General features: G+C 36.5%; 3 protein-coding genes across 9 annotated transcripts in view; 1 reads left to right on the forward strand and 2 right to left on the reverse strand.

Moving 5' to 3' along the window:
- Positions 1-668: 668 nt before the first annotated feature.
- On the reverse strand, positions 669-9,657 carry LOC111473282 (acyl-CoA thioesterase 2-like). Its single transcript, XM_023118827.1, has 17 exons — positions 9,368-9,657; positions 9,172-9,264; positions 8,733-8,800; positions 8,578-8,659; positions 7,949-7,995; positions 7,719-7,844; positions 6,826-6,903; positions 6,235-6,322; positions 5,539-5,651; positions 4,688-4,750; positions 4,549-4,604; positions 2,787-2,891; positions 2,610-2,666; positions 2,220-2,321; positions 1,269-1,317; positions 1,126-1,194; positions 669-1,044 (listed from the first exon to the last, which is right to left on the reverse strand). The coding sequence occupies exons 1-17, from the start codon at positions 9,381-9,383 to the stop codon at positions 967-969; spliced, it is 1,290 nt and encodes a 429-aa protein (XP_022974595.1). The 5' UTR covers positions 9,384-9,657; the 3' UTR covers positions 669-966.
- Positions 9,658-10,577: 920 nt separating this feature from the next.
- Positions 10,578-14,237, forward strand: LOC111473280 (pentatricopeptide repeat-containing protein DOT4, chloroplastic-like). 2 transcript variants are annotated; one of them, XM_023118825.1, is made up of 4 exons: positions 10,578-12,709; positions 12,814-13,036; positions 13,319-13,418; positions 13,587-14,237. In XM_023118825.1, exon 1 carries the CDS (start codon positions 10,795-10,797, stop codon positions 12,640-12,642), a length of 1,848 nt encoding a protein of 615 aa, XP_022974593.1. In that variant the 5' UTR covers positions 10,578-10,794; the 3' UTR covers positions 12,643-12,709; positions 12,814-13,036; positions 13,319-13,418; positions 13,587-14,237. The 2 variants fall into 2 exon arrangements, with proteins under 2 accessions (XP_022974593.1, XP_022974594.1); XM_023118826.1 differs by having other exon boundaries at positions 13,319-13,381.
- A 324-nt stretch (positions 14,238-14,561) lies between these two features.
- The window catches only part of LOC111473276 (mediator of RNA polymerase II transcription subunit 12-like), a 15,038-nt gene continuing 4,552 nt past the window's right edge, over positions 14,562-25,047 (reverse strand). For all 6 annotated transcript variants that reach the window (XM_023118815.1, XM_023118813.1, XM_023118816.1 and 3 more), the window contains 6 exons: positions 23,419-23,568; positions 22,988-23,335; positions 20,475-22,891; positions 17,163-19,721; positions 16,553-16,886; positions 14,562-15,893 (listed from right to left, as the gene is read on the reverse strand). In XM_023118815.1, coding sequence (XP_022974583.1) covers positions 15,438-15,893; positions 16,553-16,886; positions 17,163-19,721; positions 20,475-22,891; positions 22,988-23,335; positions 23,419-23,568 — 6,264 coding nt within the window. In that variant the 3' untranslated portion in view covers positions 14,562-15,437. The remainder of the gene's footprint in view (positions 15,894-16,552; positions 16,887-17,162; positions 19,722-20,474; positions 22,892-22,987; positions 23,336-23,418; positions 23,569-25,047) is intronic.

Here is a 25,047-nt window from a genome sequence, read left to right on the forward strand (position 1 = left end):
TGAAGACATTAGTTTTGCTTTTGTTGATGTATAATATTCTTGAAAAATGTTGAACTAGGAGGTTTTTCTTCTATTCCTTCAACTTCTCTGAATGTTTTTTTACCTCCCCCTTCCCTCTCATCCCCTTGTTCTTATCTCAGCCAGCGCAGCTTGCTACTATCGATATCATTTATGAACAAAAAATAAGTTTCCTGTGATTATAATCATAATCTTGAACTTAACCGAACATCAGGATCTAATCGTGGTAAAAATAAGCTTCCTGTGATTTGGATTGGGATATAAACTTATTTGGATAGAGTTAAAATAATTGAAAATTTTGTGGATTGAATTAGTTTATAGAATTTCTTAAAACTAGATTGAATAATTTTAAAACATACATTTATCCCTTTTATTTTTATTTAATTTCATAATTATATTTTTTATTATTTATTCTCTAACGATACTTAAAAATAATTTTATAACTACTTAAAAGATAACCAAATAAGACTCAAACTCAAAAATATTATATTTTGAAAAATATGGATCAAATGTAGCTATGATAAAACATCAAAAGTATTTCCCATAAATTATAGTACTTTTACAATATAGAGGTTTGTACTTCAAATCTACCATTTTTACTATCCAAACATGAATCCACTTAACGTAAGAATTATAATAAAAAAAACACATAAATGAACTAAAAATAAGATTGAGAGAGGAGACACATTATTACATCATCACATAAACACGAAATACCATAACTTTGATCTTCTGTCTATACTTCTCTAAAATTATTATGAATTATTAGAATGGTTTTAGAAAAACACACAATGGGAAAATTATTATGAAAAGAGAAATTTATGGCTTCTACGAACTTCTTTTATCCACCTACCATCCATGGCTGATCCACAAAGTTGGGACTTCAAAATTGATATAGATAAGTAGATTAGTGTATAGATTGAAGGCTACCACATTCGATGACACACTTCATAACTTCGAGGTCGGTGCGGGTTCTGGCAATCTCGCCTTCCGAAGCAGCCCTTCTTGAGTCAACGACACGACAAGCTGTTCATTATTTGCACAATTCAGTTCCTGACATAACAGAGAGAAAAAGAGGGGAGAAAATATGATAGTTAGCTTCGTTACCTCGCCCTTTTGGTTGAACATTTCACCCGAAACGAAACCGCGAGCATTGTAGGCAGTAGGTGATTGTATCTGTTTATGCTTCTGTTAGTATATCTTGAGCATATTCAAAACTGAAAATGGAATACTTCATTCATTACACTTACTACAAATAACAGCCAGTCGTCAGCTCTTAAAGGTCGGTGAAACCACATCCTGGACAGAAATGAATACAATTGAGGTAAAAGTTTATTTACATTTGTGAAAATGTTAAAATGATGATTAGCATCCTTGTAAACCAACTTCTCACGGTCCCATCTTGTATTATACTCTTACTCTCATAACAGCACCGTCCCAGCCCCACAGCTGATGGATATTGTTCTCTTTGGACTTTCCTTTTCAAGCTTCCCCTCAAAGTTTTAAAACGCGTCTGCTAGGGAGAGGTTTCCACATCCTTAAAAGGAATGTTCGTTCCCTCTCCAACCAACGTACGATCTCACAATCCACCCCCCTTATGGGCTTAGCATCCACGCTGGCATACGCCCGATGTCTAGCTCTGATACCATTTGTAACAGCCCAAGCCCACCGCTAGCAGATATTGTCCTCTTTGGGCTTTCCCTTCCGGGCTTCCCCTCAAGGTTTTAAAACACGTCTAGTATGGAGAGGTTTCCACACCCTTATAAGAAATGTTCGTTCCCCTCTCCAACCAATGTGGGATCTCACTTAACATTCCCTCCAATGTCTCAGATTCAAACCCTCAGGTGAAAAAGTTAACAATTTAAAGTTCTTGTTGGCTTTTAGAGCTTAGTTCTTTGGGTATTTAAAGCCTCTTGTTTGATTAGTGGGAGAAGTTCTTGTTGGCTTTTAGAGCTTAGTTCTTTGGGTATTTAAAGCCTCTTGTTTGATTAGTGGGAGCCAAGAGTACAATACAAGATAGGACCCCTGAGAGCATAATACAAGTGGACAATATGAGCCCTGACCACCCAATGAAAGAATTATACAATATTCCAGATATACCAGATCAGAAGCATATGCATTGAAGTAGAATAGAATTTTCCATATTTAATGATGTTTGGGCTTTGGTATTTAATCGTAAACATATCATTACAAATACTTACGAGTGATCCAAGCTCACAGAAGTCGACCTCAAACCCTTCCGACGATGGGGATTCAAGCTTATTGAAAGAAATACCAGATCAGAAGCATATGCTACTACGCACCTACACAGCAATATACATCATACAATATTATTTTCAACGTATACACGACATTAGATCGTATGGAATTCTTTTCTGGTAAATTTTTGTCATTGCCACTCCAAGCAAGAACTTTCTGTCATAGTAATTACCCCTCATTTATAGAGGTTTGAAAGGTATACTCGATTGTTGATTCAAAACTTCCCATAAAAAAGGATTTCAAAATTAAATGCCATTTGGCTCTGACTTGAGAGGCATCTGCTCCACAATTTCAGAAAGGCTTAACTTGTTTTGCCTAATTAAGCTGCTTACCTGTGCAAGGCTTGATCATCAGATAGTTTTCCTCTTGCTCTAAACCAATACTTCAAACTGCAACATAGTTCAAGGCATAGTTCAAGGCATTTTTTTATAAATGCATTTTAGCAACGATACAGAAGAAAAGTACTATAGACAAAGTATTAATCGAGATTAGAAGGGCAACCAGTTTACCTGGGAGGAGACTTGGTCTGGTTTGTTGAATTGTTTGGCTCACAAAACCGTATCTCAATTGGCCAAGGAATAAACACCCTGGAAGCTACCTTGTTGCGGTAAGTCCTGATATAAGCAATGGTTTCGTGAGCTGATTGAACTGTAGGGATGATAGTTCATGCAAGTCATTCTACGATAGACAAGTTCTTATCCAAAATGGCACTATCAGCAATTAGACACAAGAAGACACACCTGAGACAAACTGTCTATAGTACATCTTCCTTAACTATTTTTGCATAAAAAACATTAATATGAGTCTATGACCAAGTTAGGCTCGATATCCACCATCTAATGATCCTAAAAATAGAACTTCCAAATGAATCATTCATTCTTCATCTACAAAATTGGATTGGCTCGGTTCAACCTCCATTTTATGAGCTACAAGATGCACCATTACTTGTCTTGTCTAACTTTGATAAAACTTTTGAAATTGATTGTAATGCAAGTGATTTAGGCATAGGTGCTGCTTTGATGCAAATGGAAAGCCTTTAATGTATTTTAGAGGAAAACTAAATGTGAAGAACTGAACGAGGCAGCATTAAACTATCCTACATATGAAAGACAATTGTTTAATTTAGTTTGTCCATTATAGGTGCCACAACACTATTTATGAACGAGAGAGTTTACGATCCACTCTGATCATGAAAACTTGAAGTATCTTAAAGGTCAAAGCAAACTGAATTGTAGGGTGCAAAGTAGGTAGAGTTTATTGAAACATTTCCGTATGTCATCAAATATAAGTAAAGTAAGGATAATATAGTAGCTGATATATTATCAAAAAGGTACAATCGCTTTATCTCTTAGTACAAAAATTCTTGGAATTGAGCATATTAAAGAGTTATATAGACAAGACCAAGACTTGGGAACTGTGATCCTAAATGTTTTAGAAGAGATTTGCTAGTGAAAGGACATGGAGGTGCCTTAATGGAACACTTTGGATTAATAAAACTTATAATATGTTACATGAACACTTCTTTTGACAGAAGATGAAGTATGATGTTCATAAGTTTTGTAGCCAATATTTTAAACGTAAAAAGCCAAGTCTAGACCACAACCAAATAGATTGTATATTCTTTTAAATGTACTTAATGACCTTGGACTAATATATCTATGAATTTTGTTTTTGGTTTGCCGCACACTAAAAGGGATAAAGATAGTATTCTTGTTGTTGTAGATAGATTTATATTTCAAACAATTCTTGTGCTAGATTGCATCCGAGTCATTCAATCTAAGCCTTAATCAAGTTCGATTGTGGAGTGACTCAATTTAGAAAAAGATTCCAAATCTTACTTCTAGATATTTGATCTCAAGAGGTAATCTAATTCTACCTTATCTCTTGGGGTTGATTCAAATTTTGTAGAAGGAGTTAAGGGGTTAATTTCTTTGATTCAAGGCTTTTGCATCCACAAATGTTGGTGGGCTGAGGATTAGAAGTGTCTTATCACTTGTTCATAGACATTTTGGCCATATAAACGGCTGACCTTTTGTTAACCTACACTCTAATAAAAATAAAACCAACTAGACACAATTTCACCAAAATAATTGAATTATTGTTTTCATATCCAGGGCACTGCATGACCTAATATATTATCAAATATCATAATAAAAGTTTCAGATATTCGAGCACATGTTTATAGGAAGAACGAGCATGAATGTTCCAACTAACTGACACGATCAGAAAGCCCATACAGAATTTCTGATATGGACAAAAGATAAATCTTACCTAGGAAGCGATGGATTTGTAAGTCGTCTTTCTCGCAAGTCTTCCATTGATAGAAGCTACAATATAATCAATATTAATATCGAAACAGCAATTCTCTGATGGAAATTTTCTTACATATAGATTGTAAAGTTTTAGTCACCGTATCTGGAGCTGGCACGGATGGCATTTTTGATATCTGATGGTCAAATCCTTCTTCTTCTTTCTGCAAACAAACCATTATGGTATTGGCAATCAATTGCAGCAAAAACAATAGAAATGTCTAATGAAGTAGAAATTTTGTCTCTCATTACTATTTCCAAAATTTACAAAATTCAAGATTTGGATTTGTTTTGGAATAACTTTCATGCTGTAGGAATATAGTATTGTTGGAACGTATAATAAGCTAAGTTTCCGATGAGTGTTATGGAACTTGATTTGGAGTTCCCCACAGATATTATCACTGTGTTACTCAAACTGGTTATTTTGACTTCTAATACCTCTTCCAGTTATTCTATATTTTTTGTTATTTGCACAAATGATTTATCACCTAAAAGTCCATGGATTCATTCAAAGTTGAGTGACAGATTTTCGAAGGGGTTTGGGAAACTGCCTAGCTTGGAAGATCATTCCAATTGTTCTACCATAAATATCTTCCTCTAGCAAGTCTATGCCATAAAAGTACAATAAATATCAGGAAATTGTAGTTTGACTTCTTAAATTTACTCTACATGAGACGGTCTTATTAAATGATGCACTAATCATTGCTATTTATCTTCTTAAACTCATCTAGCTGTCGTATCTCTTGTATGCTTTTTTCTTAAACTAATCATTGCTATTTTTCTTCCATATTCATAAGCCAAATTTCTACATACTACTATCGTGTTCATAAACATAGTCAGAGTTTCAATTAATAATGAAACTAACAAAATAAGTTGAGAGTAAAAATTGGTATTTTTCCAACAAAAAAAAAAAAAAATTACTGAACAGTTTTCATCCAAGAATGGTAATTACTTGAAATGAAGCAAGCAATGTGAAAATGACATGTCCTTTCTGGATTGCATCCACTCTCCGGGTAGCAAAGCTGTTTCCATCACGCATACGGTGAACCTGATATATAATTGGCACTAAAAAAGCAAACAATGAGTGGTTATCATGTCTGTTTCACCATCTGAAGTTTGTCACATAGAATGGAAAATAATTGAACTTCAACAATAAAGCAGGCAGCTTCTAGAACTAAGCAAACCCATATAGATAATTTATCGTAAAAAGTCCTGCGCTCCAAATGTGGAATGTGTATTGCCAAATCTTATGGTTTACAGAAGCATATAAAACCAAGAGTTCAAGTCAATGTTGACAAATCCATAAAGTACCAGGAACCCAGCTAGCACAGCTTCTGATGAATCATTAAATGCCACAGGGAAACACATCCTTGGATGAAATAAACACTTGTATCCTGAAAGCTTCACATGCTACAATTTTATGAGAAGATGAGGCATTCTCTCGCCAACAGCCACCACCGTGCAATTTTTTTTTTATTTTTTATATACACTACCATGCAAATTAATTTAATTGTAAGTGAATTATGTGAAATGACAATGATGAAGATAAGAAACAAATATATGTGTAAACACAAGAAGATATTACATCTGGGATTAAGTTATCTGTGCAATAAAAGCATCAAGAACCAGCGTAAATAATTGTACTTACAATCAAAATCCCCAACGAGAAGAAAATATACATGCAAACTATGGACAAACTTGAGACAATCAAGAGTTTTTGACGCTGCTGCCAGTGCCTGTGATATGTATGAATTAGAAGTGGATTTCTGTGTATAAAGAAGCATCAACAATCTTGCTCTATCGTGTTCGAAGTCTATATTTATCAAGTAACTTAAATATGAGCAAAAAATATTGGGACATGCATAAGCTGCTAAATCAGTAGAGACGTAAAAACGAAGATGGATCTTTCTTAAAAACCTTTTATACTAAAAGATATGTTGTCATGATTGGCAAATAATTGTTAAAGTTACAATATCAAGGACATGTGATAGAGCACCAGGTTAACATGAGAACAAAATTTTTTGAACTGCACTTAAGATTAATTCACTAGTCAACTGTATCGAAATCTCAAACTACCAATACTAGATTTAAGTAACAAAGATATCCAACGCCCTATATTTTGAATTCTATTATACAATACCAATGAAAAAAATACAGATACTGCTTCTTTGACAATTGTGGAAGAAGAACTAAAAAGAACACCCCCACCCCCACCCCCCGGAAAGGATGAAAAGCATACCTGACCAACTAGCTGTCCACCAAAAACCTTTCCAAATTTTGGAGCATCTGGTAAAGTAATCCCCCGGAATATATTTGCCTACAGAGAATCCCACAAAAAAAAAAAAAAAAACGAAAGAAAGAAAGAAAGAAAAAATAGAAGCAATAATTTTAGCAGCATTACATAATCAAAGAAAAGAATATCATGTCTGAGAGATAAAACCAACTTTAATGTAGTTCTATGTTTCAACGGGAACTAGTCAATCACATAATCTCTCAATTTTCATTTCACTTAATCTTGCTCTATGCTTCAAGAGGAACAATACAATTCTCTCATTCTCTGTTTACTTAGGACGAGATTCATTGATGTTCTTGGAATATATTTGTTTGTGCAATAATGTAATATCCTAAAAAGATAGATGATATATTAAAATAAAACCAGTTTGATTTTTCAGTAACATTCAAAATGAATAATGAATTAAATATTATTTAAAGTTTAAAGAAATAAACTTTATTTTTCAAAAATAGAACAAAAATTACAAAACTATTTAAGCCAAATTTTAAAATAGATAAAAGAATTAGTTCCTATGAAACAGTAATTCCCACGAAGATTTTTAGAATTGACTAGTTATGAAAACCAAATATATTTTAGGATAAATAAAAACGGAGAAATTGATTGTGCAAAATTAAAAGAATTTGAGATATCACTTATCCTAGAACATAAACAAACTAGAGAATAAGAAGAGTTTCGAAATTCCTTCATCTTTTGTTCCAATGAAAAGTGCTAGAGAAATAAGCAAATTTTTTTAGAAAGAAAAAACATTGTCATAGAGAAAGAGAGATCATGAGCTTCATGGGAGTAGGGAATGTGGGCACTACTTGCGAAAAGTAAAATCGTATTCAAGAAAAACATACTTCCAGAGGCTCTAGGTGCAATATTTTCTCAACATGTGCACATGTATCAGGAGTTCCATGAGCATTCCAGATTGACATTGGATTTAGTAATGGATAATGTTCCCGAGGTAGGAGAAAACATGTCAGCTGCCACAATAAGCACACACGTAAGTAAAGTGTGTCGATAGAATAACCTCAAGGAAGAGGAATTTTGTTTGTAAAAGAAAAAATGGAATGCCTGAACGACCTACTTTAGACAAAGCAACTATATCAGCTTCTTGTATAGTTGATGAGGTTCCTACAAAAGCAGTTTCATTCAATTTCAAGAATCAGAACAAGACTAGCATTGAGCATGTAAAATCCAGAATCAGTTTTTATCAGCCCAAGATGGCAATATAAAGAGTGACACCAAAATTCAACACGCTTGTTATATCGAGATGAGTACATGGCGAAGAACGAAGACAAGGGAACAATCTAGTGGGAAAACCAAAAGAAGAAGTTTTTGAAACTGTGAAATGTTAAAACATAATCTGATATGATCCAGTAATAGGTTGTAAATGCTTTGAAGTTCAACAAATGATTCCTATACGGAAAGGCATGGACGCTAAGATGCGTTTAACGCAGAAGTAGAAAGGATACTTCATGTTTAACAAATTTGACATCAGGGCAATAGTTGATCTGGAATACTATATGTAACGGCCAAGCCCACCGCTAGCAGATATTATCCTCTTTGAGCTTTCCCTTTCGGGCATCCTCTCAAGGTTTTTAAAACGTGTTTGCTAGGAGAGGTTTCCACACCCTTGTAAAGAATGCTTCGTTCTCCTCTCCAACCGATGTGGGATCTCACACTATACGTCAAAAATACTGAGAAAAAATTTACCATAACCAAAATAGTCATAACGCTTCAATTGAAATTCCGGACGATTTTCTTCGTCTCCATCATTGGAACCAAGTATTTCAGCCTGCAAATCATAAGAGAAGCTTTTTCAAGACCAACTAAACTTCCAAGAACTACAAATTTCTGAAGAAGATTACCTCTCCCTCCCATATAAAATAGATTCCAGCTCCTGTTTCACCCTCGCGAAGAACATAGTCTCCCCTCTCTGAAAAAAGCTTGTCAAATTAAAACTGTGATATAACGACTGCTACGTTAGCTAATAAATCTGAAGTTACAATAGCCAGAACTCCAATTTTTTCTCTAATGTAACCGCCATAAACTCCAAAAACCTCCAAGTTTTGAGTTAAAGATCAATTTTATCTTTTAAACTAATATCAACACTACGGCCAGTTCGATTGTTTCCCACAATTGACATCAGCTAGGAAAGGAAACGAACATCATAATCTCAAATCGCACATCGGTCACTACAAACTTATTCCATCGAGTGGAGGAGCAAAATTTTACTGGATATCGTCAGGTGATTGCATACTACGATGAACCAAAAGTTACGAAGAAATTATGGAAAATGAAACTTACCGTAGTGCTTAACGACAATCACTTCAGCAATAGCCTTTAGAGATGAGCCAGGAAGCCTCTGAAGCAGCGGAACACATCCAAGAAACTCAACAACTGCAAAATCCAATTAAGAACATCGAAATTACGCGCGACAGTGAACAAAATTGTAGAAAACAAAAAGGAAATGATTGTCTAGTCTGATTACGATTCGGCGCACCTGATTCGAAGTCCATGGTGCTCCAAACGACAACAAATCTTAGAGCAATGTTGAATTGTCGTGAATGATAAACGAACCAGTTAGAGCGAGGAAAATAGACGAATCAACTGGCAACGAAATTACGTAATTTCCTCCCGCTATCTCATCATGTTCTTATTAATTTTTATTTGATTCAAAGACAAATTTGAAGTAGAATAAACAATTTCATCTCTTCAGTCGGTTCAATCGTAGTCAACAATTCAATCCCTTCTTTTTTTAGTACGTCAATTATTTGAGGTTGAAATGTGAACCACTCAAATCCTAAAAATGTGATTCACACGAACTCTTTTTTCAAGGAATATATATATATATATATATATATTAGATGTTAAATTTATAAAGAAAAAATAATAAAACCTTATTTTTATGTTTAATTGTCAATCAAAACAAATTCTTGTTGAATTCTTGAGCTGGAAATTCAAATCCATAATATTAATTTTACAAAAAAAAAAAAATAATAATAATATCTAATTTATTAAACTTTTGGATATTTTGAATATTTTTTATACCAAATTTAATTATTAGGACAGTAAATTAATCATAAATATTTTAAATTAGGTTGGTTTGGATTGTTTGAATCCTTTGCTTAAGATCGATCATCTATTTACTTATTTTAAAATATTGAAATTTAAATAATAAAAAATATTTTTAAAAATGAATGAAAAATAATTATAAAATTAAATAAAAATAAAATAAGTAAAATATATTTTAAAATAATTCTGAAATGGTCGGAGGAGAGGGCAACAAATCGCGGCAGGCTACGGCGTCGTATCTTAACCCACTTCCTTTTAAAGTGGCCAGTGTAGTAGTTTATTTAGTTAGTTATGCATTTGTTAATAATAAATAAATTAATAATTTAGATTTTTCTTCTAATTAAATTTTCACCATTATTAAATCGTAATATTTTAGAAAATAAAATGCCTCTAATTAAATTAATATTGTCAGAAATATTTTAGAAATATTTTTATTTAATTTTAAATAAAATAAAAATGGATTCCATTGCTAAATAAAATTTATAATTAAACAAAGAGTTAAAAGGTTAAACGAAAGATTAAACTAAACTTTATTTTTAAATTTTCCTTGAATTAAAAAATTGTTTATAACATTTTTAAAAAGTTTGGTTAAATAATTTAATAAAATTGAAAAATTAGGTCAAAAAATGGATGGAAAGTTTAGAAGTGAAAATTCGTTATTTTCCCCTGCTCTGGAAATATAAGCTGTAGAATTGTTCGAATGCTACGCGAGTCTCCTCTCTTATTCTCGCTCTCTTGGATTCCGCTGATCTGCCTTTCATTCCGCTGATCTGCCTTTCATTCCGCTTGCGAGAATCCGCAATCCGCTGTTAGCAGAACAGATATCTCGAATTTGTCCCTCTTCGCATGTAATATATGCTGTGCTTTTCAAGATGTGCACGCAACCTGTTTGTCAAAAATCCCCAAAGAAAAAATTACACGATAGGTCCTGTGATCGATGCTACTTCAGCCAAAAAACAAGCATATTACGAAGACCCAGTTGGATTCTTTGCTCAACAAGAGGATGTAATTTCTTGGACTTCTAAAATCACCAACTTGGTAAGAACAGGCCAGCCGGATTCGGCTTTTGGCTTCTTCAAGATGATGTTCGCAAATGGGCACAGGCCAAATCATGTGACAATGCTGAGCGTATTAAGAGCGATTGACGCATTAAGCTGGGAATCAACGATTGAGGTGATGCATGGAGGAGTGATCAAAATGGGGTTTGAATCAGAAGTGGCAGTTTCAACGGCTCTTCTTGGGTTTTATTCAATGCGTGATATTGGGATCGTTTGGAAGTTGTTTTATCAGATACCTTATAAGGATGTTGTTTTGTGGAGTGCTGTGATCTCGGCATGCGTGAAAAATGGCCAGTTTATTGAAGCATTTCATCTTTTCAGAGAGATGCAATATCAAGGTGTTCATCCAAACCATGTAAGCATTGTAAGCATTCTACCTGCTTGTGCTGATTTTGGTGCTCTATCTTTGGGTAAAGAGATTCATGCGTTTTCAATGAGAAGGGATTTTTATTCTATAGTTAACATTCAGAACTCACTCATGGATATGTATTCAAAATGTAGAAATCTTGAGGCGTCAATTAGAGTTTTGAAGACTATGAGGAAAAAGGACATGGTGTCATGGAGAACTGTAACTCATGCGTGTATCCAAAACAATTGTCCTAGTAAAGCCTTTAAAATTTTCACAAGGATGCGGTCTTTTGGATTCGAATTGGGTGAAACGATGATGCTGGACTTTATAGCTGCTGTGTTATTAGTTGATGAACTTGTACTTGGCTTGGCTGTTCATTGTTATGCGCTGAAAGGTGGTTTTCTCTGTTTTATTTCAGTTGGAACTGAACTGCTCCAAATGTATGCTAAATTTGGTGAATTGGGGTTGGCCAAACTTACATTTGATGAGCTTGTTGACAAAGATATCATTGCATGGAGCGCAATGATCTCAGCATACTCTCATGGTGAAGAACCACTTAGTGTCATCCAGACATTTAAAATGATGCAATCAACTAATGAAAGGCCTAATGCTATAACTTTTGTAAGTCTAGTGAATGCCTGTTCTTCATTGGATGCTCAGGAACTGGGAGAAAGTATACACGCTCATATAACGAAATCTGGTTACTCGTCTAATACACGTTTGATGTCTGCTTTGGTTGATTTTTACTGCATACTTAGAAGGGTAAAGCTAGGAGAACATGTTTTTGATGAGATTTTGACAAAGGATTTAGTTTGTTGGAGTACAATGATTAAAGGGTACGGTATGAATGGCTATGGGAACGAGGCACTCAATACATTTTCGGACATGTTAAGTTATGGTTTGAAGCTGAATGGGACGCTCTTCGTTTCTCTTTTATCGGCTTGTGCTCAATGTGGATTGGAAAAGGAAGGTTGGATGTGGTTTAATTCAATGATTGACGAGTATAACATTACTCCAACAGTGGCACATTATGCTTGTATGGTGGAGTTGCTTGCTAGGCAAGGAAAAATTAGAGAAGCTGTTGAATTTGTGAATAAAATGGCAGTAGAACCTGATACAAGGATCTGCGGTGCTCTTTTTGCTGGTTGTAAATTAAATCATGGGTTCTCTGACATCGCTGATTCTATTGTTCAACAGCTCAATGCTTTAGAACCAAACAATTCTGACTTTCATGCAATGTTGCACAACTTTTGTGCTGAGAAAAACATGGATGAAAGGGGATTAAGGAAGATGTAATAGTAATAACAAGACCACGGCAAGTTTCATCAGGGAGAAGTTGTACCTTCCCATGTCCTAGATACCAGTTAGTTCCCTCCTCTTGGCATGTGAACTTTATTTGCAATGAAATTTGAATCGATTATTTTTATCGAACTTATCGAAAAAACCTATTTTATATTCTGTTGGCAGTTTGGATTGTTCGACCCTGTTTCGTTTTATTAGAAGCAAAGATCACTGGGAAGATCGAAGTCTCAACCCTTGTTCTTGCGACGCTAAAGGGCTTATGAAGTAATCGGCCAGCAAAAAGCTCGCTAAGCTTCTTTTCGCTCTCCTCTTCGCTTTTTTCAAGGCAGTGGTAAGTCTTCATGAAAATGCGAATGAGATAACTGATGGGAGCAGGCAAATTTGTCAGGTAACTCACACAGATGATATAGTAACTTTAACATATGCATGTTATTGATTATCATTGGATTCCACTAAATGTTCTGAGTTTGTCTTGAATTTGAAAGGAAGTTATGGTCTTGGTAGTTTTTATTTACTTGAAACACTTCCATTTCATAACCTATCTATTTATGGCGGACGAAAAATACTATAGGATGTAGAAGAGCATGAGAAAAACTTATAAGATTATTAGTTAAAAACTTATCTGGCCTTCTTCTTGAATGTTCGAACTTTCCATTCGTGATTCATGTAGGGGGCGGAATTCTTGAAGCGCTTCTCGTCAATGCCAAAAACAACAGACGCGCCAATCTACTTGGTACTCTCCGCTTGTAGGCTTGTTATTCATCAACTTGGTACTCTCTTCTCTTATAGGCTTGTTATTCATTTGAAGCTTCTACCTTCCACTCCTGTTTCTATTGGCTTGAAAATATCAATTAACAACGACTTTACTTGAACATGATTTGTTCTTTAGGTTGTACAACTGTTGTGGAGTTCTAAGAAAGTATCAATTAATGTTTTAGGTTCCCCAGCATATAACGCACGGTGATGGTGATCAAGAACGATACTTACAAATGAGAAATGAATATAGGATTCAAATTCTTCACCAAAGTAAGATGCATATAGAAAATTTCCTAAAATCCATTACAATGGTTGTTCTTGTAAGTCACTGCAGTCTCTTCACTTCTTTCAAGAAGAAATAGTACTGAAGGAAGCAAGATGGGCACTACAATTGAGAAGCAGCCAAGAACATTTGTGCAAAGTTATGCATCCTAAAATCCCAGGAAAGAAGTATAATTCATCAAAATGAAAGAAAGAAAAAACGAACAAGAACAAAGAGAAAAAGAGAGACGAATAGGAACAGAAGCAAAGCCTATTTACCTTCGAAACTCGAGTTCAATAAGAGAACAAACAAAGCTAGTTTTGCTAAGACAAAGTGGAGCAAAACTGCTTTACCTCCTTCAATAAGGCGGGCAGCATTCACCAAAATTCTTCAAAGTGATTGAAAGAAAAATACATCGGTTTAGGTTTTTTTTTTTTTTTTTTTTTCATTTTCCATGTGATTTTCCTTCCTGTTATTTTTAATATAAAAACAAAAGATTTCTATCTTCATTTCTTATGTAACGGTTAGAACATTTGGTACATCATATTGAAAGTACCATAAATTTATTTTAGTCACAGGTCAACTATCAATGTCGAGCCTTGAACGATTCATATTAATAAACAACCGATAGAATAGAATATATCATTCCAAAAGTTGAATTTTTGTGGACACAATTTTGCTCATTGTTATAATTGGATGATTGAAAAATTCCTCCCTTCATCAAAGAATTATGCAAACAAATCAGCTGTTTAACTACGAACTATTAAACCCCGCTTCAATTCATCCTATTTCATCGGACATTAAATTCGATATGTGATATGGTTCCAAAGGATGAACTGGATATGGACGTGGCCATTCAAGGATTAGAAGATGAAAAAAATACCAATAATTGATCTTACAGCAGCCAATACTCAATCAAGAGATAAGAACACTATCAGCAGTTGTGTCCAAAGGAATTGGAAGCTGATATCTAATCATCAGATAGACAATTCTCATAGAAAGCAAATTAAGACAACAAAATAAGAAAACACCAAATTACTTTGGCCTACAGCGTATAAATACATATACACAGAAAGCAAGCGCATAAAGCCAAACTGCAATTTCCTGATTGATACTTTAATTTCTAAGCCCTCTAAGAACTCAACAGAGCAGATGCTTAACGCAATCTGAAAAAATGTTGTCGAAATCCCGGGGCGTGGTGGTATTGCTAATCTGCCTTCGAAGCATACGACAGTAGGAAGTATATCTCAATTCCAATTCCAATTTCAACATTTAATATAACCAAGTAAAGAATGGCTGTCTAGTTCACAGAATGCAAGAAATGAATTTCAAACATACCTCTACAAAATAAACAGCTGCAAAGCTTATCTGGAGGGAGGGAGAGTAATATGGGCATGCAACTAACAGATCATATTATGATTTTTTTCCATTTGGATTAATCAGTGAAGTGAAACAATTAATCCCTATATATACAACAAACCTCCGAACCGCACCCTGCAGTTCCAAACGCGGGACAATTGAAGGGTTAGAATCCGAGCTAGGCCAACACCCTGTAGGATGGATGTGTGTGAACATCATCACTCAGATTACCTCCACGATGGTCACCCACCCCATAAAAAAATTTCCCAGTCACAACAGATATCTTTTTCATCTTCAAACGAGCTCAAGATTACCATCTTGATCTGATTTTGGGCAATTTCAGGATGCGAGAATTTACCTGCTGAGGGGATTGCTAGCTCCAGATAAAATAAAAAGATCAGTGAATAAATGATCAGCTGTCATCATCCATTGCGCCAATATACGTCAAATCTGTCCGTCTCACCCGCACAGCCCCTTTAAGCCAGTAAGATGCTCGGAAATTCGCATGTTCTCCAGCACCAATTACAGCAGCGTTGCTGGAAGATTGACTTGATCCAGCACCATCTTCTAGAAGCAACCAAGGGTCAATTTCTGTATCATAATCCTGCTGCGGTGGCAAATGTTTCGACTTCCCAGGAGCATTAGGCACAACCCTTGGTGACGCTACTTTGCTCCCTTGAGGCATGCTACTATTTCCAGAACCAAGTCCAGGTGTGGAACTTCTGGATTGAAATGGATAAAGGGCAGAAGGAGATGTTGTTGGTGGCTGGTAAGATAAAAGGCACCGAGCAGAAGGAAGTGGAATGGGCATTGCAGCTTGGATGCGCCATCTAATCATATCAGGTAGTTGCATGTGGTGCAATTCATTCTGTCAACAAATTAATTCAAAACAACTCGTAAGGATGATATTATATTTCCTTCAAGTACCAGATTGAAAAGAAACATCCATATAATATTTTGCCTTGATACAGGATCAGAGTATTACTCTTTTAGAATCCGACAAAGATTGACATTTGCACTATTAGTGTCGATAGTTTATCAATATGACGTTTAATTCTATATTAAGTTGAATTACCGGCGTGCACATCTAGTGACATTGAAACAGCTAATGCTAGTTATCAATATTGTGGGGCTAGTAGACAACTATGATATCGTGCCCTTTTTCACTCCGTCAACAGAAACAAAATACAAGAGTTTCCTCTGTAAAAGAAACATTTTGTCCCATCTTCCATTCCAAGGGTCAAAAGAATGATCTGGCATATCGATACAGCAACCTACTAAGCTGATAATATTCTCACATGGTGACTAAAACAAATATCTAGCCCTCCTTCCAGAAATGTTAGAGTTGATGAACGAAAAAACAAGTGGTTCAATATAATGGATAAAAAAAATTGAACTAGAAACAATTGAATATTTGAAGAGTCTATTGTGTAATTATTGCTACCTTTCACCCTATGCTTTTTCTGTTTCTGTTATGAGAGTAAAAAGTTATTTGTGAAAATGTGAAGACTAAGGTTGATGGCTAACCTGTAAACTTTCAGCCAGTTCACGAACAAGAGCAGTAGAATCCTTGCTTGTTTCATTGGTCGACTTAGCAGCAGTTTTCAAACCTAGCCAACTTGGCTGGCAACTGCTCAATAGCCCATGTAGAATCAATAACATACTACCAAAAAGACTTTCACCTGGTAGGTCTGCAAATATAGCAAGTGACGCTTCGGAAGATGACTCTACTTCCTTCTTTACCATCGAACTATGGGTGGGACAAAAGGTAAGGTTTGCATCCTCGTGAACTATTCGACTGCCAAGAAGACGAAGGATGACAGAGGCAAGCATATGCCTCATGTTCCGTCCTGATGGCTCCCTGCAAATGGATTTTTTATTTATTTATTTATTTATTTTTTTTAGAAAAACTAGAACTTAACTTGAATGCTGGAAAATTCAGAATGTAATCAGTGCTGCAGACTCTAGTGAACCATGAAAAACCATAATGAAGCAGCGGCAAGAAAAGCATTTATAGACAGTGAGTTGAGAAATGCAAACAATATGTAATGTTAACAAATAAGGCATAAAAAAGAATTGGCATTATCAAAATAGTTAGTATAGCAGGGAGTAATCCCAATATTACTCCTAAATTTACCTATCTTCGAGGATGACCGGAAGTAACCTCAATATTAATTGTAAACGCAATGACATTGATGCTCGCAAAGCTGCAGGTGAGGGTAGAGGAGAATCTGTTGAGCCTGTTGAACGTCTAGCTAATCCAGGACTGCCTCCTTTCATTTTGCGATTACTTCCTTTGCTCGTAGGGCCCTCTATCCCTGAGGGAACAAGTCCTGTTTGTTTACTTGACCCTGAAGTAACTGCATTTATTTGTTGCTCAATATTATTCAACTGCTTGATTAAATCATTAGCAAAGGTGTTGCGTGATTCTTCAGAACTCTGATCTATGCATGGAAGAACTAATTCAATAAGAGCCCTCTCGGTCACATGTTGCTGACTGGAATGCAAGACTTCGTTGTCAAGCAATTCAACAGACTTTTGGCTATACTTGCTAGAATCTGTGCCTTCTTCAACAACCTCTCCTTCTTCAAGATAAGAAGAATCCGAGCCAGAAATACACCAAACCCAAGGCTTCCAAAACATGGTTTTAGTCGATAGACCTTTACTCTCGGCAATATTAGTTAGTCTCTGTCGTATTGATTTCCTTCCAAATAGGACATCTTGACCTCCAAGAAACCATTTGGCTTGCAACAACATTGAATCTTCAAGAGACCTGCCAAAAAGATGAATCACATCTGAGAAAAGAGGTGCAGCATCAGGCCTGACCAACAACCTTGTAAGAATAATCTCAATAAAATTCTTCTCATTATCAGAAGCAGCTACTTTTTCAGGACTTGGTGACGACAAACGAACAGCATCAGCTAAGGACAGATCTCGTGTCTCAAGTGTCTCAAGTTTCTCGATAAGGGCTTGTTCATTCAAAAGAAGCCTAAGTTCCACCCACTGCCAATGAAATTTTGCAGGTTGTAAGGTATCCAAAACATATACAAGCCTGTCCAGCAACTTCATTTTTCTCTCAGAATAATGACCTTTACTATCACCAACTCCCGAAATCCTACTCCCATCATCTTGATTGTACACAGAACTTGGCAACTTACAATCAATAATAGTATTCAAGAATAGCCTTGCACGTAGAGGAACAAAGGCCATGGGCTTCAAGGGAATATCATTCAACTCCAGTATAGCAGCAAATTCTACATCACTGGTATCGTTCATCAAATGGTTATAGAAACCCTGACTATCCCTAAAACAAACATCCCGAAAAGGCAAATGTCTTACAATATCACCAATTGCGATTGTTAAAGATTGACACAGTTGATTCACATCTTCACGAGCAGTAAAAGCAGCATTCTGGATAAAAGGGCGCCATACAACAAATGAGAATATTGAATAGGCAGGAGATAGGACCAAGCTAAGTGGAAGCAACCGTTGCATTCTAAAAAGTGCCACAATAGACGGCTCACCTAGTAGCTCCACAATCAACCCATCAAACACAGTTCTGCAATTTCCAACAAGCAACCTAAACCAATGTACATAATCCTCTATGGAACTTTCAATCTTATGCATTCCCATTGTACGAGTGTTGCCATTTGCATTTGACCTAGTAGTTCTAACAAACTGAATAAAATCTAATCCTTCTTTTAACCTAAAGAGTGTTACCAGCCGTTCAAGACTACAAACCCCCTGAATAACTGCCCCAATGACAAGTGCAGAAATAGCTGCTGCAATTTTTGTGGCTCTACCTATTACTTTGGTGCTATCACCAAAGACATGAGCGTTAGATTCATGGGAATCAGCTAATAATTGAAACTGAGATCTTGATGGCTTCCCAGGAGAATATACTCCAGCAAGTGCAGAAAAGGCTTCCGTTGCAAGCGCAATCTCAAATACACGGCTTTGACGTTCTCCTAGAGCTTCCTTGAGTAGGCATAGGCAGGTAATATGAATGCATAAAATGCGCCTAACAAAGTCCAATGAACCAGAAGCGGATGGAAAATTCGAGCATCCTCCAGCTATAAAATCAGCCATCTTAGACACAGTTGAACCCAGATTACCAACAATAGCTGAAACAGCAGAAGACACCAAGGATGGATCACCTTCCTGAGCAGCACCACCTGTATGCCTGATGCATTCCATCAATCCTGTAATTATTTTTTGAGCTATCTGATATCCCTCATCTGATTTCTCTGAGGCAAGCACCTTCGAAGCACCACCAGTAACGACTTTCCTATCTTTTCCAAACAAATAGTGAAAGGCATCATCAATTTGTCGCTGTACCAGTTCTCGCATACTCATTCCAACTCTAGAGAGTCGTCCACCCCCAATCTTTTGCCTAAAAAAATCATCAAGATCCTCCACACCTGCAGGAACTCCAAGTGGAAGCCCCAACTCTCCATCCAATGAGCTTGCTGGATCAAGTTCAGCAATAAGTCTCTTGTCACATGTTGTCTTAAAACTCTTCTCCCATTCAACGACACTAGGTATGCTGCCATATTTTTTCAATAAATGTCGAGCATAAATTACCGCTGCAGAGCCTGAAATACGGCCATTTGAAGCCATAATAGCCATAGCACGATGGACTATAGATGACAACGCTTCTGAAATAAGATCAGCTGCAACAAGTACATTCTCGTACCTGCAAGTACAATGGTAAGAGACATTGAGATAAACAGAAGTTTGCCCGAGGAATGTCTGTGAGCCCTCGATTTATGTGTTATTTATCCACAGTCATAATATCTTATAAAGCACCTCCACGACAATATATTACACGCGCATGCATAAGTATTGATAGAGAGAGAGAGCACGCGATTTATCTAAACAAGCCAAAAGTCTACAGAAAACATTCATGTCTCATATATTACTTAACAGAGGAGGGGAAAACTAGACAAGCTAAACTTTTGTAGAAAATTGCAGGCGTATAGATCATCTACAGGTATTTATTAATTTACAAGCATAAAGCAGAAATACAAACTGGAAAAAAAAATGAAAGAAACAGAAGTTCTCATAAAATCCTTCTAAATTACATGCTTTGTCAACACCCAGAGGTATTTGCAGGAAGGAAACATGACTCAAAATTAAATCACAGAAATAACTTTATCTACATTTGGTTTCTCATTTCCTATGGTAGTTGTATCTACATGATGTATAATGATCAATGAAAGAAAGAGAGAAGTCTAAAATAGATTTCCAGAAGTCACAGGAAGAAAGGAGGCAGAGAGAAGAAGGCGGAGCAGATCAAGAAAATACAGTCAGATCAATAGTAATTAAGAAATATATGGAATAATGCTAAGAGAGAATAATAACTATTGTAGGCAAGTTCACCAAAAATCCCACCGTCATTAGAAGTATAATGAAAAATCATTACTCAAAAGGCAAAAAGATAGTGCACCTTCGGAGAGAAGATAATAGATATGCCTCGCCCACTTCACACACTTGATTTTCTACATTCCTTGGTAAAAGTAGAATGCTCCTCCGGCTGTTCATGGTAGAATTTGAACTAATAAGGACTTTTGGCAGCAACCAGAGGAGAAATTTGACCCCTGAAACAAAATCATTACATACATCTGTTAAATACAATATGGATGAAAGCTGATCCTCGCCAAACTTCCAGCGTATGGTATTCCTATCGTCAACAGCTGTTAAGGACCGACCAAATTGGCCAGCTTTTGTGATAGTCTTCTCAGTCTCTTCGATAATCTGCTTAACAGCAGTCATAAACCAACTTGAAATTGCTCGCTTCTCAGTAAGTCGAAGTCGTTTTAAACTTTTTCCAATAAAAGCAATATCACCACCATGATTTATTTTGCTACCATCTATTGGTCTGGTAGAATCACCTTCCATTCCAGATCTATGGTGAGGACAGGCCACCCTATTATCACATAGATGACTCGTTGATGCACCCTGACTACCTTCAATCCTAGACGCAGCTAGATGAGCAAGACTTTGTGTCTTGCGTCTTCCCTTTAAAACTGGCTTTGTTGTCTTTACCGGTGGATCAACCTTCAATGTTTCAGAGGATTTAGGCCCCTTCTTCACCCACCACGCATCTTCGTCATCTGATGGGACTGGTGAAGAAGATCCATGAAGGTACAAGGGCTTTTCATCACTTACTTTCCTTTTTTTGGCTCTTCTGCAATCTTCACACCCAGGTGTTGCTTCTGCAATATCTATTTTCCCATATACTGATGCAAAAGACTTCTTAGCAGTCCCTGTAGTATCATCTAGATCAGTATCTGTGGGAGTTGACGAACTGTTTGGAAACCGTAAAAGCAATGATATGGCTTCCTTCAGCTCTTCAATGTCAACTTCACTTATGACACTTTTAGTAGTGCTCATGTTGGACACTGACTTAATTGATTTCAATTGGTTAACAGAAGTAACAGAACTAGAAACCTTGTCGGAGGTTGGACACATCTTTCGCTTTTGATTTAATGATGTATTTGCACAGCTAATATCACTTTTTTGTTCCCATTCGAGCCCATGAAGTACTAGACGACGTTCTTTGGAGTAGACATTTATAATGTCTACAAGTTGTGCTCCTTGTGCAATTTTCCCATCATCCAGAGTGGCATGAATAAAACTTCCGGGTAAATATTTCAAGATTTGTTGGTGTCTCCTCCTTCTATGTGGCGCAACTGCTGGGCCATTGGAGTCCACAATTCCACTAACTATTAGCTGCCTTACATATAAATGAGGATAAAATATACCAGCACGTATAAGTTCCACAATGAGAAACTGAACACGCTCAAAACCTTCTCCTTTTTGCACTTCATGTTGATCAATCCAACAAACAAGAATATCATGTAAAGGACCTGGACTTTCAAACAAATCTAAAGAACCAGCACCTCCCGACCTTTTCAACCTACTTTTTGGTTCATGTAAATTCCCAACTGGTTTCCTACCAAATGAACTGTTCTGATGGCTAGAACCCTTTACAATGGTGGAATTAGGTCCAATTGCATTTTCATATTTACGTCCAGATAAACTTCGAAGATCTCTGGCTTTCATTTTCAGAAGTCTAGTGGCAATATAAACCTGAGAGAAAACCTTCCCACCAGTGAGCTTTAGCTCTCGAGGTGCAGCACTCCAAAAATCCCTGTAGTCACATGTTGCCCACTCACAAAGAAAAAATACTGAACAAGCAAATGCCACATTGACAGTCTGGTTCCATTTCAATGGCATTCTTAAACACGGGTTTACTTCTTCAAACCAAGCTTCACATATGGATCCATTACAGCAGTTTTCAAAAAGATATTTATAAGCTACTCCAATATCTCCATGTAGTAGAGACTTATCCAATGCATGCACAGCTTTAGCCACGCTGCAAACTGGGAATTCAGGGTTTACTGCCTTTGCAAGACTGTCTGTACACTTCTGTATTGATGAAACAACATTATCAAAAGCTGAGGATTGATACTGAAAATCAATCCCTTTACTTCTGAAGGGACTGGCAACTTCTGCTGAAGCATATCTCAGTTTTGTTGCATCTTCAGGTACCTTTGACCCAAAATTCCCTTCATTAACCGTATGTGATACAACACAAGGTGGAAATGGGAAGCAATCCAAAGCAACAAATGTGTCGGGCACAGCCAGAACTAAATAGCGAACCATTTCCACCAAAGCAGATGTTGTGTATGCTCTCCTTGAATTATCTACTAGATCTGACCCACCAGGAAAAGAATCTCGGATAAACCGAACAGAAATTCTGACAAGAGTACGAACATAGGTCTGAGATAGGACAATTGTATCTAAAACACCATAAATAATTGGCAGCAGCAACTCCAAAAACTCGAGAACATCATTTTCCTGAGAAAACAAACAGGAAAATAAAATCTTTGAGAGATGAAACTAAATACTCAAGATATTTCCAAATTCTTCTCCAATCATTTTAGGATTTAATACCTCTAATTGTCCCAGCACCCAATCGACAATGAGAGAGGGAAGCAGAAGCCCTTCAGCTTGATGCCATAGCAATAGCCTAACCACATACCACCATTTGAAATGTAATGAAGGCTCTTCACCATCAAAGATCGCTGAAGGAGGATCACCCTTTGTATGTGAGAGCCCAACAGAAAACATTTGCGGAGACTGGTCTTTGTTTGGTGGAGTCAAATGAGAATTGCCTCTTGAAAAAAATTCCTCCACCAGGCATTCCAAATAGTCAACCACATCTTTGGTCCAAAATTCAGTACGGGATAATTGAGCTTTGTCGAATGCTCCACATGATATACTAGCAGAATTAGGGCGCACCTGTAATGTAAAACCATAAACTGCTACATTCAAAATTGTCAACCTAGGTTTAAGTGACCATCACAAAGTTTGAGCACATTCACCTGATTAAGATAAGTAATTTTAATGAACCAAGTTGCTCTCAGCAATGGGACATTATTCCTAATGAGAACTTCAAAAAGAGCCCTTTTCCTATACCCATGAGGGACATTATCTGCCAAAGATCGCAAATGTTTATGCTGTTGTGATAAACCCTGCATCAAGAGGACATAATGTTTCAAATTAAGTGAGGAGTGGTTGAACTTGAGGAATGTTAAAACACCACTCAACCCAAGAGCTTTAGTTAAAAGGGCATTGGTTATAGTATAAAAGATAGTTTAGCAGCAAATAAAGATTCATTTACAAGCAAGGGCCATGAAGGACTATATGAGATCCTAACAGTGTCACCGCGTGTTCAATTTAACAATGTCACCGTGTGTTCAATTATCCCTTGACCTAGCTATGTTGGGCTCTTAAACCATTACTGTAGCTCACCATATCTATTTGATACCCCCTTATCCACATCTAACTATCGACTATGGTACATAACTTTCATTGTTCACACATCGCATGTCGATTGGTGGATATAGTCTGTGTTGCTGAGCATGCAGCCATTTTTATGGTACAAGATTTTGATCCAACTACTCGCTACAACAATATTTTAAATTGTATACTTAGACATCGTGATGCAATCATATCACATCTCAATTGGGTGTGTATATTTTTAGGTGTTCCCTGTTTTGGTTTGTATATTCATAATGATAACATGAGTGCTGTAGGTCGTCCTCAAGATATGTATTCAAATACCGCTACACAATGACAACCCTCTTTGCTCAATTGATACAAAACACCATGCTTTAGCACCTAGTATAATAACATCTCATGCAACAACAGGCACTGGTTTGATTATGATAAAATTAATTTCTTAACTCCCCTCACCACATGGGCAAACAATTTTATATGTTTTCTGTAGTAATTCTTGCTGATACTTGGTAGCGGCAAAAAAAAATTCACAATATTATGCATGGGTTGCTTAATCAATATTTATTTATGGTCCATATTTTGGAGAACATTTGGCTGATAATAACTCACTTCTTAGTTGCCAAACCCCCTGGTCACTATGAACAACACTAATCAGTGCAATAGGATGCATGTATTTATCTATCTCTCGACTTGAAACAACCGGAGCAGGTTTGGAAAAGGATCTTTATGAGCGTCTGGGTTGGACCAAGAGGGTGTATAGAGTGATTAAATCAAGAAAAAGAATAAAGAATTCAATGAATCAAAGGCGATCATATTCGAATATTAGGCTGTTGATACTTTGTAATTCAGTAGTTGCTCTTCATTCTACTAATCAACTTTCAATTAAACTTGGCCTAATGGCTTGGAAATTGGCATAAGTCCTAACAAGTAACTATCAGTTTAATTGGGGAGGAAAATGACGCTACATGTGTCCAAACCCATCCTATCCTAATACCATGTTGAAGTATCACTCAATTAATAGCTAAAACAGATGAAATGGAAATTTTAATTTCTTAAAAGAGAATGTTGTCGATTGAAGTATACCAAATGAGAGAATGGAAATTCCCTTTTACTTTCACCCCCCCCCCCCCCCCCCCCCCCCCCCCCCCCCCCCCCCCCCCCCCCCCCCCCCCCCCCCCCCCCCCCCCCCCCCCCCCCCCCCCCCCCCCCCC

This window comes from Cucurbita maxima, unplaced genomic scaffold (genome assembly GCF_002738345.1).
Source record: "Cucurbita maxima cultivar Rimu unplaced genomic scaffold, Cmax_1.0 Cma_Scf00113, whole genome shotgun sequence".
In the NCBI taxonomy this organism is placed as follows: domain Eukaryota; kingdom Viridiplantae; phylum Streptophyta; class Magnoliopsida; order Cucurbitales; family Cucurbitaceae; genus Cucurbita; species Cucurbita maxima.